General features: G+C 39.6%; 1 protein-coding gene across 1 annotated transcript in view; it reads right to left on the bottom strand.

The window, feature by feature from the left end:
• Positions 1–1063: 1063 nt before the first annotated feature.
• Positions 1064–20772, bottom strand: part of Cfap47 (cilia and flagella associated protein 47) — a 307853-nt gene continuing 288144 nt past the window's right edge. Inside the window, 2 exon segments of the mRNA XM_057760135.1 lie at positions 1064–1276; positions 12936–13104. Of these exon segments, the coding sequence (XP_057616118.1) occupies positions 1064–1276; positions 12936–13104 (382 nt within the window).

Consider the following 20772-nt stretch of genomic DNA (forward strand, 5'->3'; position numbering starts at 1 on the left):
TCATAATTGGTTTCTAGCCATAAACAAAGGACATTGAGCCTATAATTCACAATCCTAGAGAAGCTAAATAAGAAGGTGAACCCAAACAAATACATATAGTTATCCTCCTGGATATTTGAAGTAGACAAGATTGCTGGGCAAAAATTGAGAACTGGGGGGTGGGGTGGATGGGGAAAAGGAGAGATGGGGAGAGCTTGGGTGAATGGGATGGTTGTTATAAAGGAAGGGTTGATATGGGAGCAGGGAAGTATATATCTTAATTAAGGGAGCCACTTTAGGGTTGGCAAGACTCTTGACTCTAGAGGGGTTCCGTGGGGTACAGAGAGATGTCCGCAGCTAGGTCCTTGGACAGCTGAGGAGAGAGAGCCTGAAATGGCCCAATCCTATAGCCATCCTAATGAATATCTTGCATATCACCATAGAAACTTCATCTGGAGATGGATGGAGATAGAGACAGAGACCCACACTGGAGCACTGGACTGAGCTCCCAAGGTCCAAATGAGGAGCAATTCGAGGGAGAACATGAGCAAGGAAGTCAGGACTGCGAGGGCTGCACCCACCCACTGAGACGGTGGGGCTGATCTATTGGGAGCTCACCAAGGCCAGCTGGACTGAGACTGAAAAAGCATGGGATAAAACTGGACTCTTTGAGAGTGGTGGACAATGAGGGCTGCTGAGAAGCCAAGGACAATGGCATTGGGTTTTGATCCTACTCCATGTACTGGCTTTGTGGCAGCCTAGCCTGTTTGGATGCTCACCTTCCTGGACCTAGATCGGGGGGGAGGACCTTGGACTTCCCACAGGGCAGGGAACCTTTACTGCTCTTAGGACTGGAGAGGGAGAGGGATAGGGAGGGGAGTGGGGGGTGGGTAGTGGGGGAAGGGGGAGGGAAAATGGACGCGGGGAGGAGGCGAAATTTTTAATAATAATAAAAAAGAATATAAAAATCCAGCAATTAAAAAAAGCAACAAAGCCCAAAAAAGAGTTTTATGATTATCTCTCAAAAAGATATAAAAAACCAAAACATTATACTTGAGACTAAGGAATGTTTAAAATGTTTTTTTTATTTTTGCTTTTTAACTAAAGGAGCACCTTTAATAGTAGAAGATACTGCTGTGCTTCGAAGTTTAGCATTTTCACGAATAAAATTGTGTCGAATTGGTGGCATGCTGTCATATGTCTTGTTATTAGCATCAATTTTGGCTTTTACATGTACCATTGATTTTAGTAAGGGAGGTAACCCATTTATTTCATACAGCCAATATATTTCATCTGTCTGAAAATTAAGAAATTGTGAGACATTATAAGAAATATCCAGAGATCTAGAAATGTTAGGGAAACATATATTATTAGTAGTAGTTTCTATTTGTTGTATGTGGTATGGTATGGAAAAGGCAAAAATGTAAAGTTGCATTTATAATGAAAAATACATAAATTAAGTAAAGCCATTGGCTTTATGAATAAAGGAACAGTCACTGGCAAGAAAATCTCTTAGCTAAAAATATGCTATGTAGGTAAACAACGTCTTCTAAAGTGTACTTCTAAATGAATACTTAACTTTGGTCACTGAAATAATTGGCAAATTACAGAAAGGTGATTTTTGGATTATAAAAGTATCAAACATTAAAAACATACTGAGAGGTATAAGATCATTGAAGACCTTTATAATCTAAATCCAGGCAATATAATTTATAGAGGAATTATATTTTAAAACCCATTTTTTTCTGTAAATAGACATAGTTTCCAATATATACTAGAATTTTCAAAGTTTATATTCAGATATTACCATACTTCAGTTAAGTCTACTGCTTCTGCAGTATTTGCTGAAGCCATTTGTTCTTATATAGGCTTTAGCCTTACACTGGGGTTGAACCATGCATACTACGAAAATTATTTTAAAGTAAGTCTCCAAGCCAAGTGAATATTGCAATACAGCAGTTTAGATGTGTATTGCAGCATCTACAAATGGATACTGAGTAGGTGCATATATTTCACATCAAACATGACCTTATTTTAATCTCATATGGCCCTTTATCTGATATCTGTAGTATTTATACATCTAGAGTAAATGATTCAAACGTTAAAGAAACCTAGGAGCAAAGTACAATTTGAGCTCAATATTATAGCACTTCTTAGTGTATGTGTGAAATCTTTTGAAGAAAGCTAGATTTTGAAGGGTATGTGTGAAATCTTTTGAAGAAAGCTAGATTTTGAAGTGTATGCATATGCCATTCTAAACGTTTTTTATTACAGTACAAATAAATGACTTCATGGATACAAAGAGTATGCTAAATGAAAATTCCAGCCCCTGCCTAGAACTGGGTACTAATGTACTAATCATTGAGCTTCATGCCAGCATGCAGGTGAGCTACATGAAGGGATCTATCCCCACCCCTAGCACCTAGTGAGAACAAATAGCAGCTACCTGACACTTGTAGCATTACCAACCATGTTTATTCAAGATGAACTGATAACATAAAAATACATTATTGTTAAAGTCACAATTAGATTTCATATACTTTAATGAAGATTGTAATAACTTCTCAATGATTAAGTCAGTATGTTTATGTATGATTTAAGGAAGCTGTTCAGGACATTTCTCCAAATAAGCTAAATAAAAATAACAAGGTTATATTTACAAAATAAATACTAAGATTTATAGTTTTAACTGATTAAATTTCTTCAAACAAAATATAAATATGAAAAATTATATATTTTAAAAACTATTTTATATGTATAGTATGATCTATAACTTCTATCAAAACTTTATCTTAAAATATAATAAGACAGGATTAAAAATACCAAACGAATAAAGTATTACATCTATTATTGATTTACTTAGTATGTGTGTGTGCACTGTATAATGCTTGTTCATGTGTGCTCATGCACTGCTTTGTGCATGTGGGAATCTGAGGACAATTTGTGAAAATAAGATTTCTCCTAAATGTCATGTGGGTTGCAGGGAAGGGATTGAACTTGGCAGTAAGCACATTTCCCACTGAAACATGTCACCAGCCAGGAAAAAATTAAGAGCTCTATATCATTAATGTCTATGACATAAGCATCAATGCTTAAAAAAGGAACCAATCAAACATAGTAGTTCTCTGGACTATTTACTAAAAACCAAACAAAAAGAAAAACGCTTTAAAAAGATGAAATTCTCATATTTTAATGTCACTGCTTTGAAAAGAAACTGAAGGCTCCCTGCAGGGGCTCTACCCCCCCATACTGCCTCTCTCTTCTTGTCCCACCCAGCTTGCATCCAGAACCCTTCTTCCTTCTGTCCCCTTTCCTCTTTGGGCACATAACACCATCCAGCTCAGTCTGTCTGGCGCTGGGGGCAAACCCTCAGGGCAAGTAGGCAGGCGAGACCTCCTTTGTCTCACTGGCCCGCCTGCACCAACCAAGGTAGGCGCTTTGTTTACGAACTACCCAACCTGCACGGAGATCTGATCTCGGCACCAGGAGAGACAGCAGGGCGGTGAGTTTGTGACCAGTGGCGGAGGAAGCAGCCCTGGACAGGGAACTCTGAAGTTCCTCATCCCCTCCCTATACTCCCCGGGCTCCCTGCAGGGGCTCTACCCCCCCATACTGCCTCTCTCTTCTTGTCCCACCCAGCTTGCATCCAGAACCCTTCTTCCTTCTGTCCCCTTTCCTCTTTGGACACATAACACCATCCAGCTCAGTCTGTCTGGCGCTGGGGGCAAACCCTCAGGGCAAGTAGGCAGGCGAGACCTCCTTTGTCTCACTGGCCCGCCTGCACCAACCAAGGTAGGCGCTTTGTTTACGAACTACCCAACCTGCACGGAGATCTGATCTCGGCACCAGGAGAGACAGCAGGGCGGTGAGTTTGTGACCAGTGGCGGCGGAAGCAGCCCTGGACAGGGAACTCTGAAGTCCCTCATCCCCCTCCCTATACTCCCCGGGCTCCCTGCAGGGGCTCTACCCCCCCATACTGCCTCTCTCTTCTTGTCCCACCCAGCTTGCATCCAGAACCCTTCTTCCTTCTGTCCCCTTTCCGCTTTGGGCACATAACACCATCCAGCTCAGTCTGTCTGGCGCTGGGGGCAAATCCTCAGGGCAAGTAGGCAGGCGAGACCTCCTTTGTCTCACTGGCCTGCCTGCAACAAGCAAGGAGAGACATCACTATAACACCAGGAGACTAGCACTGCAGAGAGCCATCACTGGGAAGGTACATCAGTAGGCAAGGAGACCTGATCCGGTAAAAGAAGATCCAGAGGGGAGCATTCAGAGAAAGAGATGGGCAGGCGCCAATGCAAGAATTCACCTAACAATCTGAAAAACTATATGAAACCACCAGAACCCAGCGACCTCCCAACAGGTGGACATGAACACCTTAATCATGAAGAAGTAGATAAAATTGACTTTATGAAAGTGATTGACGATCTTAAACAACATGTAAAAAATGCCCTTATAGAAATGGATGAGAAGTATAACAGAAAGTTTGAAGAATTGAGTAAATCAGTGAATGATAGCCTAGGAAACCAAGGAAAAACAATCAAACAGATAATGGAAACAGTTCAAGACTTAAAAACTGAAATGGAGGCAAAGAAGAAAACACAAACAGAAGGTCAGCTGGACAGGGAAAATCTAGGTAAACGAATAGAGACTACAGAAGCAAGCATAACCAACAGAATACAAGAGATAGAAGAAAGAATCTCAGATTCTGAAGATACCATAGAGAAAATAAACACGCTGATCAAAGAAAACAGTAAGGCCAACAAATTCTCATCACAAAACATTCAGGAAATATGGGACACAATAAAAAGACCAAACCTAAGAATAATAGGAATAGAAGAAGGAGAAGAAGCGCAGCTCAACGGTCCAGAAAATATACTTAATAAAATTATAGAAGAAAACTTTCCCAACCTAAAGAAAGATATACCTATGAAGATTCAAGAAGCATACAGAACACCGAATAGGCTGGATCAAAAAAAAACATCCTCTCGCCATATAATAATCAAAACACAAAGCATACAGAATAAAGAAAGAATACTAAGAGCAGCAAAGGAAAAAGGCCAAGTTACTTATAAAGGTAAACCTATCAGACTTACACCTGACTTCTCTATGGAAACCATGAAAGCCAGAAGGTCCTGGATAGATGTACTGCAGAAACTAAGAGACCATGGATGCAAGCCCAGACTACTATACCCAGCCAAGCTTTCGTTCACTATAAATGGAGAAAACAAAATTTTCCAGGATAAAAACAAATTTAAACAATACGTAGCCACTGATCCAGCCTTACAGAAAGTAATAGAAGGAAAATCACTAACCAAGGAGTCCAACAATGACCACAATATCTCAGACAACTAGAGACCCTTCACCAGCGCAACACAAAGAAGGGGAACACACAAAATTTCCAACTTAAAAAATGACCGGAGTTAACAACCACTGGTCATTAATATCACTTAATGTCAATGGACTCAACTCTCCTATAAAAAGGCACAGACTAAGAGATTGGATACGAAAACAGGATCCAACATTCTGCTGTTTACAAGAAACACACCTCAACCACAAAGACAGGCACCTACTCAGAATAAAGGGTTGGGATAAGGCTTATCAAGTAAATGGACCTAAGAAACAAGCAGGGGTGGCCATACTAATTTCTAACAAAGTTGACTTCAAACTTAAATCAATCAGGAGAGATGGAGAGGGACATTTTCTACTCATAACAGGAACAATTCATCAGGATGAAGTCTCAATCCTGAATATCTATGCCCCTAATATAAAAGCACCCACGTACGTAAAAGAAACATTGTTAAAACTCAAGGCAGCCATCAAACCGCACACATTAATAGTAGGAGACTTTAATACTCCTCTCTCACCAATGGACAGGTCAAGTAGACAGAAACCTAACAGAGAAATAAGAGAATTAATGGAGGTAATGAATCAAATGGACTTAACAGACATCTATAGAATATTCCACCCAAATAGGAAAGAATATACCTTCTTCTCTGCAGCTCATGGAACCTTCTCAAAAATCGACCACATACTCGGTAACAAAGCAAACATCCACAGTTACAAAAAAATATTAATAACCACCTGTATCTTATCAGATCACCATGGATTAAAGCTAGAATTCTGCAACAATGCTACCCCCAGAAAGCCTACAAACTCATGGAAACTGAATAGTCAACTACTGAACCATTCCTGGATTAAGGAAGAAATAAAGAAAGAAATTAAAGTCTTCCTTGAAGACAATGAAAATAAAGAAACAACATACTCAAACCTATGGGACACTATGAAAGCAGTTCTGAGAGGAAAGTTCATAGCACTAAATGCCCACTTAAAGAAAACAGAGAAAGCACACATTGGAGACTTAACAGCCCACCTGAAAGCTCTAGAAAAAAAAGAAGCAGACTCACCTAGAAGGGGTAGAAGACTGGAAATAATCAAACTGAGGGCTGAAATCAACAAAATAGAGACACAGAAAACAATTGAAAGAATCAATGAATCAAAAAGCTGGTTCCTGGAGAAAATCAACAAGATTGATAAACCCCTATCCAAACTAATCAAACGGCAGAGAGAGAATTTGCAAATTAATAAGATCAGAAATGAAAAGGGAGACATAACCACAGACACAGAGGAAATTCAGAGAATCATTAGATCTTACTACAAAGGCCTGTATGCCACAAAACTGGAAAATGTAAAAGAAATGGACGCTTTTTTAGATAAATACCATTTACCAAAGTTAAACCAGGACCAGGTGAACAACCTAAATAGACCGGTTAGTCGTGAAGAATTAGAAGCTGCTATCAAAAACCTCCCTTCCAAAAAAAGTCCAGGACCAGATGGTTTCAATGCAGAATTCTACCAGAACTTCCAAGAAGACCTAATACCTATTCTCCTTAATGTATTTCACAATATAGAAACAGAAGAGTCATTGCCAAATTCCTTTTATGAAGCTACAGTAACTCTGATACCAAAACCACACAAAGACACAACCAAGAAAGAGAATTACAGGCCAATCTCACTCATGAACATCGACGCAAAAATCCTCAACAAAATTCTGGCAAACCGAATCCAAGAACACATTAGAAAAATTATCCATTATGATCAAGTAGGCTTCATACCAGAGATGCAGGGCTGGTTTAACATACGCAAATCTATCAATGTAATCCATCATATAAATAAACTGAAAGAAAAAAACCATATGATCGTTTCATTAGATGCTGAAAAAGCATTTGACAAAATTCAACATCCCTTTATGATAAAAGTCTTGGAGAGATTAGGGATACAAGGGTCATACCTAAATATAATTAAAGCTATATACTGCAAGCCGACAGCTAATATCAAATTAAATGGAGAGAAACTTAAAGCCATCCCACTAAAATCAGGAACACGCCAAGGCTGTCCACTCTCTCCATACCTCTTCAATATAGTTCTCGAAGTTTTAGCAATAGCAATAAGACAACATAAGGGGATAAAGGGGATTCAAATTGGAAAGGAAGAAGTTAAACTTGCATTATTTGCAGATGATATGATAGTGTACATGAGCGACCCCAAAAACTCCTCCAAAGAACTCCTACAGCTGATAAACGCCTTTAGTAATGTGGCAGGATACAAGATCAACTCCAAAAAATCAGTCGCCCTCTTATACACAAAGGATCTGGAAGCAGAGAGAGAAATAAGAGAATCATCACCTTTCACGATAGCCACAAACAGCATAAAATATCTTGGGGTAACTCTAACCAAGGAAGTGAAAGATCTATTTGACAAAAACTTTAAGGCATTGAAGAAAGAAATTGAAGAGGATACCAGAAAATGGAAGGATCTCCCTTGCTCTTGGATTGGGAGAATCAACATAGTAAAAATGGCAATTCTACCAAGGGCAATTTATAGATTCAATGCAATCCCCATTAAAATCCCGTCAAAATTCTTCACAGATCTTGAAAGGACAATAATCAACTTTATATGGAGAAACAAAAAACCCAGGATAGCCAAAACAATCTTATACAATAAAGGAACTTCTGGAGGCATTACCATCCCTGACTTCAAACTCTATTACAGAGCTACAGTAATGAAAACAGCGTGGTACTGGCATAAAAACAGAAGTCGACCAATGGAATCGTATAGAAGACCCGGATTTTAACCCACAAACCTATGAACAACTGATTTTTGATAAAGGAGCTAAAAGTATACAATGGAAGAAAGAAAGCATCTTCAACAAATGGTGCTGGCACAATTGGATGTCAACCTGTAGAAGAATGAAAATAGACCCATATCTATCACCATGCACAAAACTCAAGTCCAAATGGATCAAAGACCTCAATATCAATCTGAACACACTGAACCTGATAGAAGAGAAAATGGGAAGTACCCTACAACATATGGGCACTGGAGATCGCTTCCTATGTATAACCCCAGCAGCACAGACATTAAGGACAACATTGAATAAATGGGACCTCCTGAAACTGAGAAGCTTCTGTAAAGCAAAGGACACTGTCATTAAGACAAAAAGGCAGCCTACTGACTGGGAGAAGATCTTCACCAACCCCGCAACAGACAAAGGTCTGATCTCCAAAATATATAAAGAACTCAAGAAACTAGACTTTAAAAGGATAATTAACCCAATTAAAAAATGGGGCACTGAACTGAACAGAGAATTCTCAACAGAAGAAGTTCAAATGGCCAAAAGATACTTAAGGTCATGCTCAACCTCCTTAGCGATCAGAGAAATGCAAATCAAAACAACTTTGAGATATCATCTTACACCTGTCAGAATGGCTAAAATCAAAAACACCAAGGATAGCCTTTGCTGGAGAGGTTGTGGAGAAAGGGGTACCCTCATCCATTGCTGGTGGGACTGCAAACTTGTGCAACCACTTTGGAAATCAGTGTGGCGGTTTCTCAGAAAAATTGGGATCAACCTACCCCTGGACCCAGCAATACCACTCTTGGGAATATACCCAAGAGATGCCCTATCATATGACAAAAGCATTTGTCCAACTATGTTCATAGCAGCATTATTTGTAATAGCCAGAACCTGGAAGCAACCTAGATGCCCTTCAATGGAAGAATGGATGAAGAAAGTGTGGAATATATACACATTAGAGTACTACTCTGCGGTAAAAAACAATGACTTCTCGAATTTTGCATGCAAATGGATGGAAATAGAAAATACGATCCTTAGTGAGGTAACCCAGACCCAAAAAGAAGAACATGGGATGTACTCACTCATAATTGGTTTCTAGCCATGGATAGGGGCCACTGAGTCTATAATTTGTGATCCTAAAGAAGCTAAACAAGAGGGTAAACCCAAGGGAAAACATATAGATATCCTCCCAGCTATGGGAAATAGTCATGACTGATGGGCAAAAAATTGGAATCTTGGGGGTGGGGTGGGATGGGGATGAGGGGTGATGGGGAGAGAAAAGTGTGAAGGAGAGGATGAGGGGAACTGGGGGAATCGGGGTGAATGGGGATAAAGAAAGGTTGGATAGAGGAGCAGGGAAACTCATACCTTAGGTAAGGGAGCCACCTAAGGGGTGACAAGAGACTTGAACTTGGAATGGCTACCAGATGCCCAGGGCAATGTCCCCAGTTAGTTCATTGGGGCACCTGAGGATAGGGAACCTGAAATGAACCTATCCTATAATCTTACTGATGAATATCTTGCATATCGCCATAGAACCTTCATCTAGCGATGGATGGAGATAGAGCCAGAGACCCACACTGGAGCACCGGACTGAGCTCCCAAGGTTATAATGAGGAGCAGAAGGAGAGAGAACATGAACAAGGAAGTCAGGACCATGAGGGGTGCACCCAACCACTGAGACAGTGGGGCCGATCTATTGGGAGCTCACCAAGGTCAGCTGGACTGCTACTGAAAAAAACATGGGATAAAACCGGACTCTCGGAATGTGGCGGACAATGAGAGCTGACGAGAGGCCAAGGAGAATGGCACAGGAACTTTCATCTGGCGATGGATCGAGAGAGAGACAGAGACCCAATTTGGATCAACCGTCTGAGCTCTTAAGGTCCAAATGAAGAACAGAAGGAGGGAGAACATGAGCAAGGAAATCAGGACCACGAGGCGTGCACCCACCCACAGTGACAGTGGAACTGATCTATTGGGAGCTCTCCAAGGCCAGCTGGTCTGGGACTGAATAAGCATGGGTTGAAACTGGACTCTCTGAACATGGCGGACAATGAAGGCTGATGAGAAGCCAAGGACAATGGCACTAGGTTTCGATCCTAATACATGAACTGGCTTTGTGGGAGCTTAGCCTGTTTTGATGCTCACCTTCCTGGGCCTGGATGGAAGTGGGAGGACCTTGGTCTTCCTGTAGGGCAGGGAATTTGGACTGCTCTTCAGTAGCGAGAGGGAGGGGGAATGGACTGGGGGGAGGAGAAGAGGAGTGGGGATAGGGGAGGGGAGAGGGGGGAGGGGGCAATGTGTGGGAGGAGGGGAGGGAAATGGGAAACGGGGAGCAGTTGGAAATTTTAATTAAAAAAGAATAAAAAAAAATATATAATAAAAAAAAAAAAAAAAAAAAAAAAAAGAAAAGAAACTGAAGACAACTATCTTCCTGAATGGACGACAGATGCTGCTAAGGGCAATTTCTAACATAAAAAAAATTGGTAGTCATCCACTAACATATATGGTCTATGGCCACCTACACTTCTCTGGTGTTTTCATTTGAGTGAAAGTCTGATGCAATTTCCAATAGCTAGTGTTTGCAACTCTTCGATTTCTCCTCCCCAGAAACTCCAGGTGTTTCAGCTGGCATTGAATCCTTAACCATCTCTGAGTCCAATCCTCAGGCAATAATTGGAATGATATAAAGTGGTATGTAAAACATCAATATTCCTGCCCATCTTGGTTATGAATTTTTCAAGGTGTAAATTCTACATTATTTTCTCGAGATCCCTCATGGGATTAATTTTCAGTTTCTCACTGTGGTGAATGATTTTATTGATTTCCATTCCTTCTGTATTTCAAGTACTTCCCTTCCTGTATTTATTTCCTTGTATCATGTAACACATAGGCTACTTAAATTTAAATTCTACTTCAAGGATCTTCTTCCAATGAAACACACACACACACACACAAAATACATATTTGGAATGTCATTTCCTGTTGTTTCCTGCTAATGAAAAGATTTCTTTAGAAATAATATAATATATATATATTTATATTTGTTTGTGTCTATAGTTATAACAGAAACCATAATACATCATATATTTCAAGTTATATAGTTACGATAGTTATCAAGGCATTTTGAGTTTGTGTAGTATATGTGTAAATATGTGCACATGTGTGCAGATACCTGTGCTTGTGTGTACATGTATGTGGAAGCCAGAGATTGGCATCAAATATCATCACTGCTTGCACCTACTCTACCTTATTTACTGAGCCAGGATTGCTCAATGAATCTAGAACCAAGTAATTAGATTAGGCTGACTGGATAAGGAGCTCCAGTGCTCATTTTTACAGTGGGGCTGCACATATATGCCACAGTCATAAATCCTGAGCATTCTGGGGCTAGAAATTCAGTTCGTCATGTTTGCATAACATATATTTTACCAGTTGAGCCATCTGCCAGCTCTAGTATTCACCACGTTTTTTTTTCATAGTCACTTGAGAAAACTGAATAGATTTTCTACTCCTCAGGATCACTACTTTTGATAAAATAAATGGAACAACTTAACTTCCTCCTATCAAAGCTAATGCTATTTGTCCTGTTTCCGGATTGGAAAACAATAGGTTTTAATCATTCTAAAAATGACTTAGTTGAATGAAAAATTAAAAGCATGAGAACATGATTGCTGAGGTTTGTCTAGGCAAGATCAACTAAAAATATTCTTTTAAATTATTCCTATTTCTGAGTGAAGTAGAATGAAGACAATATTGTTGTAACTACTGATTTAATACTTAACCTATATTTTTTTTGAGACAGGGTTTCTCTGTGTTACAGTCCTAGCTGTACTGGAACTAGCTCTTGTAGACCAGGCTGGCCTCGAACTCATGGAAATCCGCCTGCCTCTGCCTCCTAAGTGCTGGGATTAAAGGCATGCGATACCACCACCTGGCTTAACCTAAATATTTAAAAATGACAATAGTATAAATAATAATTTTAATTTAGATATTGACTTGATTTTTTGAACTGCAACATGAGAGTAAGTATAAAAGTTGTTGAAATAAACTGGGACTTGGAGTCAGTGTATGATTTTTAAGATCAGCGATGCAATGAAATAATAGTGGGGTAATAAGGAATATGCAGCAAGGCAAAATAGGCTTTATTTCTGATATCTTAGATTCTATAGAATCTAAGAACAATGGAAAAATAACTCTCTCAAAACAATAACTAAATTTTTATTAGTATTCATTAAAATAGTAACATTTTCTTCAGTTAATGGCAGTGATTAATTGCCATTTGATTCAAACATTTAGGGATCTCTTTGGCAGCAGGAATTGTACGGTTATAAAATGATAACATGTACTTTATGTTTATGCTACAGAAAGTAAACTGTAGTAATAGTTATCTTTTTTCTCCCTATAAATTATGTATGAAATTCTATAAGGACACTTCTCTTATACGATAAGTTTTCAAAGCTGTATTTACTTCAACTCTGAGCTAAACAAACACTTTATCTTCTACAAAAATAACCTAATTTACAAAGTATTTTTAATTAAAAAATGACTTTCTATTTTACATCAGCATTTTGACAATGTTTTAAACAATGTTTACTAAAGGTATGTTTTAAATAATATAAAGTCCTTGAATAAGTACTTTGCAAAAAAGAAGATGCTACGTTACTATACAAATCATCTTACATTTAGTCTCCCATATTTTAATAATATGAACTATAAGTAATTACTTAATTTCTCCTAGTGTTAAATTATTTTGTTTAATTCCATACCTAATTTGTGGCTTTGAAAATTAAAAGTTGTGTTTTTCTAAACTTACCTGTATTACAAGTGTTGCTTGATATTTCTTACTGTACATTTTGGGTTTAAATCCTACAACGATGAGAATTCCTTTTGTGTAAAATGGAGGGAGTTCTCCAGACTGAGGATTTACAAAAAAATCTCGATCACCACCTGGTAGAAAGTAGGCTGTAAAAGACTCATAATACCTAGAAAAAAATGAATAAAATCCATCAAATTGGTCATTACCTCATTGACTCTGTGAGAAATTGACAGCTAAATCATAAATTCTGCTCCAACAGACCCATAGCTCAAAATTAATACTGAATGGTTACAAAAAATGTGTGAGGTGACATTTGAAAATTACCAAATTATGTCCGTACTAGTTTTCTTTCTTTTGCTGTGATAAAACACCTTGATCAAAATAACTTAGGAAAGAAAGGTTTATTTGGCATACACTTTGCAATCATTGTCTATCATTGAGAAACGTCAGGGCAAGATCTCAATCAGGAGCAGAGACAGGAGCCAGAAAAACACTGCTTACTGGGTTGTTTCCCTTGATACTTAGCTTTCATACAGAACCCAGGACCATCTTCCTGGTGTCGGGGCCACCCATACTGGGCTTAGCCCTCTTACATTAATCATCAGTCAAGGCAATGTCTAACAGACAAGCTCACAGACCAATCTGGTTGAGAGGATTTCTCAGCTGATGTTTATCTATAGTTGGTGTCAAGCTGACAAAAATTAACAAGTACACTATTGAGTTCCGGGCGGTGGAGGCACCGGCACGCAGGCCCGGCAGGAAGGCCTGGGCGGCGGAGGCACCGGCGCGCAGGTAGGCCCGGGTGGCAGAGGCACCTGCAGGCAGGCCCAGGTGGCGGAGGCATCGGCAGGCGGGCCTAGGCGGCGGAAGCACCGGCGCACAGAGAGTTCCGGGCGGCGGAGGCACCGGCAGGCAGGCCCTGGTGGCGGAGGCACCAGCAGGCACGCCTGGGCGGTGGAAGCACCGGCGCGCGGGCAGGCCCGGGCGGCGGAGGCGCCGGCAGTCGGGCCCGGCGGGCTGGCCTGGGCGGAAGCACCGGCGCGCAGGCAAGCCCAGGTGGCTGAGGCACCGGAGGCAGGCCTGGGCGGCGGAAGCACCGGCGCACAGACAGTTCCGGGCGGTGGAGGCACCGGCAGGCAGGCCCGGGCGGCAGAGGCACTGGATGCAGGATAGTGCGGGCAAGAAACAGTGAAGCCTGCACTGAGAGCAGATTGCCCCGCTACAGTTAAATCAAACCCAATAGATAGCATCGGTAAGAGGAGATGGGCAGACGCCAAGGCAAGAATCCACCCAACAATCTGAAAAACAACATGAAAACACCAGAACCCAATGATCTTACAACACAAGGACTTGAACACCCTAACACAGGAGAAGAGGAAAAAACTGACTTTTTGAAAGCAATAGAGTCCCTTAAACAACATGTAAAAAACGCCCTCATAGAAATGGATGAGAAGTATAACAAAAAGTTTGAAGAAATGAGTAAATACGTAAATGATACCCTGGGAAGCCAAGAAAAAACGATCAAACAGGTAATGGAAACAGTCCAAGAATTGAAAACTGAAATGGAAGCAAGGAAGAAAACACAAACTGAGGACCAGCTGGATATGGCAAATATAGGTCAATGAGCAGAGACTACAGAAACAAGCATAATCAATAGAATACAAGAGATAGAAGAAAGAATCTCAGATTCTGAAGACAACATAGAGAAAATAAACGGACTGATCAAAGAAAACACCAAAACCAACAAATTCTCATAACAAAACATTCAGGAAATATGGGACACAATAAAAAGACCAAACCTAAGAATAATAGCGATAGAAGAAGGAGAAGAGGCACAGCTCAAAGGTCCAGAAAACATTTTTAACAAAATTATGGAAGAAAACTTCCCCAACATAAAGATATTCCTTTGAATATTCAAGAAGCATACAGAACACCAAACAGACTGGATCAAAAAAAAACGTCCCCTCGCCATATAATAATCAAAACACAAAATATACAGATTAAAGAAAGAATATTAAGAGCTGCAAAGGAAAAAGGCCAAGTAACTTATAAAGGTAAACCGATCAGACTTACACCTGACTTCTCTATGGAAACCATGAAAGCCAGAAGGTCCTGGATAGAGGTACTACAGAAACTAAGAGACCATGGATGCAAACCCAAACTACTATACCCAGCCAAGCTATCGTTCACTATCAATGGAGAAAGCAAGACATTCCAGGATAAGAACAAATTTAAACAATACATTGCCACAAATCCAGCCCTAGAGAAAGTAATAGAAGGAAAATCACAACCCAAGGAATCCAACATTGCCAACACTGCCTACAATAACCCAGGCATCTAGCGACCCTTCAACAGCACAACTCAAAGAAGGGAGACACACAAACTCTTCTACCAAAAGCAGTAAGAATAACCGGAGTTAACAACCACTGGTCATTAATATCACTTAATATTAATGGTCTCAATTCAAAAATAAAAAGGCACAGGCTAAGAGATTGGATACGAAAACAGGATCCAACAGTCTGCTGTTTGCAAGAAACTCATCTCAACCACAAAGACAGGCATCTACTCAGAGTAAAGGGTTGGGAAAAGGTTTTTCAAGCAAATGGACCTAAGAAACAAGCAGGTGTGGCCATACTAATTTCTAACAAAACTGACTTCAAACTAAAATCAATCAGAAGAGATTGACAGGGACACTTTATACTCATAACAGGAACGATTCAGCAGGATGAAGTCTCAATCCTGAATATCTATGCCCCTAATATAAAAGCACCCACTTATGTAAAAGAAATATTGCTAAAACTCAAGGCAGACATCAAATCACACACACTAGTAGTAGGAGACTTCAACACACCTCTCTCACCAATGGGCAGGTCAATCAGACAGAAAACTAATAGAGAATTAAGAGAATTGTTGGAGGTAATGAATCAAATGGACTTAACAGACATCTATAGAACACTCCACCCAAATAGGAAAGAATACACCTTCTTCTCTGCAGCTCATGGAACCTTCTCGAAAATTGACCACATACTTGGAAACAAAGGAAACCTCCACAGATACAAAAAAATATCAGTGTCCACCTGTGTCTTATCAGATCACCACGGATTAAAGTTAGAAGCCACCAACAAAGCTACCCCCAGGAAGCTGACAAACTCATGGAAACTGAACAGTCAACTACTGAACCACACCTGGGTCAAGGAAGAAATAAAGAAAGAAATTAAAGTCTTCCTTGAATTTAATGAAAACAAAGAGACAACATACTCAAACCTATGGGACACGATGAAAGTAGTGCTAAGAGGAAAGTTCATAGCACTAAGTGCCCACTTAAAGAAAACGGAGAAAGCATACATTGGGGACTTAACAGCACACCTGAAAGCTCTAGAAAAAAAAGAAGCAGACGTGCCCAGGAGGAGTGGAAGACTGGAAATAATCAAACTGAGGGCAGAAATCAACAAAATAGAAACACAGAAAACAGTCCAAAGAATCAATGAAACAAAAAGTTGGTTCTTGGAGAAAATCAACAAGATTGACAAACCCCTATCCAAACTAATTAAACGACAGAGAGAGAACACGCAAATAAATAAGATCAGAAATGAAAAGGGGGACATAACCGCAGACACAGAGGAAATTCAGAGAATCATTAGATCTTACTACAAAAGCCTGTATGCCACAAAACTGGAAAATGCAAAAGAAATGGACACTTTTTTAGATAAGTACCATATACCAAACCTAAACCAAGACCAGGTGAACGATCTAAATAGACCTGTTAGTCGCGACGAATTAGAAATAGTTATCAAAAATCTCCCTTCCAAAAAAAGCCCAGGGCCAGATGGTTTCAATGCAGAATTCTACCAGAACTTCCAAGAAGAGCTAATACCTATACTTCTTAATGTATTTCACAATATAGAAACAGAAGAGTCATTGCCAAATTCCTTTTATGAAGCTACAGTTACCCTGATACCAAAACCACACAAAGACCCAACCAAGAAAGAGAATTACAGGCCTATCTCACTCATGAACATCGATGCAAAAATTCTCAATAAAATACTGGCAAACCGAATCCAAGAACACATTAGAAAAGTTATCCATTATGATCAAGTAGGCTTCATTCCAGAGATGCAGGGCTGGTTCAACATACGCAAATCTATCAATGTAATCAACCATATAAATAAACTGAAAGAAAAAAACCATATGATCATTTCATTAGATGCTGAAAAAGCATTCGACAAAATTCAACACTCCTTTATGATAAAGGTCTTGGAGAGATTAGGGATACAAGGGTCATACCTAAATATAATAAAAGCCATTTACAGCAAGCCGACAGCTAACATTAAATTAAATGGAGAAAAACTCAAAGCCATCCCACTAAAATCAGGAACATGACAAGGATGTCCACTCTCTCCATACCTCTTCAATATAGTGCTTGAATTTCTAGCAATAGCAATAAGACAACATAAGGGGATCAAGGGGATTTGTATTGGAAAGGAAGAAGTTAAGCTTTCATTATTTGCAGATGATATGATAGTATACATAAGCGACCCCAAAAACTCTACCAAAGAACCCCTACAGCTGATAAACACCTTTGGTAATGTGGCAGGATACAAAATCAACTCCAAAAAATCAGTTGCCTTCCTATACACTAAGGATAAGGAAGCAGAGAGGGAAATCAGAGAAGCATCACCTTTCACGATAGCCACAAATAGCATAAAATACCTTGGGGTAACTCTGACCAAGGAAGTGAAAGATCTATTTGGCAAGAACTTTAAGTCTTTGAAGAAAGAAATTGAAGAGGACACCAGAAAATGGAAGGACCTCCCTTGCTCTTGGATTGGGAGGATCAACATAGTAAAAATGGCAATTCTACCAAAAGCAATCTATAGATTCAACGCAATCCCCATCAAAATCCCATCAAAATTCTTCACAGATCTGGAGAAGACAATAATCAACTTTATATGGAAAAACAAAAAACCCAGGATAGCCAAAACAATCTTATACAATAAAGGATCGTCTGGAGGCATTACCATCCCTGACTTCAAACTCTATTACAGAGCTACAGTACTGAAAACGGCTTGGTACTGGCATAAAAACAGAGAAGTCGACCAATGGAATAGTATAGAAGACCCTGACTTTAGCCCACAAACCTATGAACACCTGATTTTCGATAAAGGAGCTAAAAGTATACAATGGAAAAAAGAGAGCATCTTCAACAAATTGTGCTGGCAGAACTGGAAGTCAATCTGTAGAAGAATGAAAATAGATCCATATCTATCACCATGCACAAAACTCAAGTCCAAATGGATTAAAGACCTCAATATCAGTCTGAACACACTGAACCTGATAGAAGAGAAAGTGGGAAGTACTCTACAACACATGGGCACAGGAGAACACTTCCTACGTATAACCCCAGCAGCACAAACACTAAGGACATCATTGAATAAATGGGACCTCCTGAGACTGAGAAGCTTCTGTAAAGCAAAGGACACTGTCACTAAGACAGAAAGGCAACCCACTGACTGGGAGAAGATCTTCACCAACCCCGCAACTGACAAAGGTCTGATATCCAAAATATACAAAGAACTCAAGAAATTAGACCGTAAAAGGCTAATCAATCCAATTATAAAATGGGGCACTGAGCTGAACAGAGACTTTTCGACAGAAGAAGTTCAAATGGTCAAAAGAAACTTAAGATCGTGCTCAACTTCCTTAGCAATCAGGGAAATGCAAATCAAGACAACATTAAGATACCATCTTACACCTGTCAGAATGGCTAAAATCAAAAGCACCAATGATAGCCTCTGCTGGAGAGGTTGTGGAGAAAGGGGCACTCTCATCCATTGCTGGTGGGAATGCAAACTTGTGCAACCACTTTGGAAAGCAGTGTGGCGGTTTCTCAGGAAAGTCGGGTTCAACCTACCTCTCGACCCAGCAATACCACTATTGGGAATATACCCAAGAGATGCCCAAACATACAACAAAAGTATATGCTCAACTATGTTCATAGCAGCATTGTTTGTAATAGCCAGAACCTGGAAACAACCTAGATGTACTTCAATGGAAGAATGGATGAAGAAAGTATGGAATATATACATATTAGAGTACTACTCAGCAGTAAAAAACAATGACTTCTTGAATTTTGCATACAAATGGACGGAAATTGAAAACACTATCCTGAGTGAGGTAAGCCAGACCCAAAAAGAGGAACATGGGATGTACTCACTCATATTTGGTTTCTAGCCATAAATAAAGGACATTGAGACTATAATTCGTGATTCTAGAGAAGCTAAATAAGAAGGTGAACCCAAAGAAAAACATATAAGCATCCCCCTGAATATTAACCTTCATCAGGCGATGAAAGAGGACAGAGACAGAGACCAACATTGGAGCACTGGACTGAAGTCTCACGATCCAAAGGAGGAACAGAAGGAGAGTGAGCACGAGCAAGGAACTCAGGACTGCGAGGGGTGCACCCACACACTGAGGCAATGGGGATGTTCTATCGGGAACTCACCAAGGCCAGCTGGCCGGGGACTGAAAAAGCATGGGACAAAACCGGTCTCGCTGAACATAATGGACAATGAGGACTACTGAGAACTGAAGAACAATGGCAATGGGTTCTTGATCCTATTGCATGTAATGGCTTTGTGGGAGCCCAGGTAGTTTGGATGCTCACCTTAATAGACCTGGATGGAGGTGGGTGGTCCTTGGACCTCCCACAGGGCAGAGAAACCTGCTTGCTCTTTGGGCTGAGGAGGAAGGAAGACTTGATTGGGGGAGGGGGAGGGAATGGGAGGTGGTGGCGGGGAAGAGGCAGAAATCTTTAATAATTAAGTAAATTAATTAATAAAAAAAACAAAAAAACAAGTACACGATCATTCTTTACTCATGGTGGCAAAATAAAATCCTAATTTTTTTCATTTATATTCTATGTTCATGAAACACTAATATAAATATTGGCTCTATAAAAATAGGTTGAATTCAGTTTGCCAGATGCAAACATAGCCATTTGTAAATACACTCATATGTAAAGCAATTGCCCACTAAAGCTATTATAAAGTCTTTTGTCTCTACCGCTGTTCCATTATATTATTTATTTAACAGTTGTTTTCTATTTGCTAGAAATTTCTAGAGTCTAACTAAAGATTTAAAAGTATGAAGATAGATTATTAAAGTATAAAGTGCAGTGACATGTTTCAAGTTGCCATTCCATGCCAGGATAGACTACAATTGAGAAAAAGAATGTTGAGTAAATTAAGGAAATTCTTAGTTTAATAAAACTTGGTGGTGATAAACTACAAAAAGTTTTAAGTTCAAAATTTAAAATAAATTAATAGAGATGAATGTAAAAGATCAAATGTGGCTTTGGAAAACAGGTACAACAGTGCAGCATAGAAAAAGACACGGAAAAACTTAGGTTGTTATTCACTGATATGTTCAACAAACACGTATTAAGTATCATGGTGGAAGACTGGAGAACATGTTCTGTAGATATGGGTGGCCTGGATTGGAATCATAGCTCTATGTTACATTTCAGGAACTTAATCTTTTTGTACCCTAGTTTTGTTATTTCTTAAAATAATAAAGAGTCAAGTCATTGTACCAATGAGTAACACAAGGAAAGTAGTTTGAAAGGATTAGCCAATTTTAATCATCACTTTCATTGCGGTTTTAATATATTTTATAAGCAGTGTTAGGAAATGATGGATGATACAATAAATAAGCTGAACAACACAGTATCTAGAAGGATTACAACAGGAAGACAACAGACAGATATTCAAAGGAATCCATAAATCTCCCTTCTTCCGAGAGACATCAATTCAGGCATAATAAATGTCACAAT

The sequence above is a fragment of the Chionomys nivalis genome, chromosome X (genome assembly GCF_950005125.1).
Source record: "Chionomys nivalis chromosome X, mChiNiv1.1, whole genome shotgun sequence".
Classification (NCBI taxonomy): Eukaryota; Metazoa; Chordata; class Mammalia; order Rodentia; family Cricetidae; genus Chionomys; species Chionomys nivalis.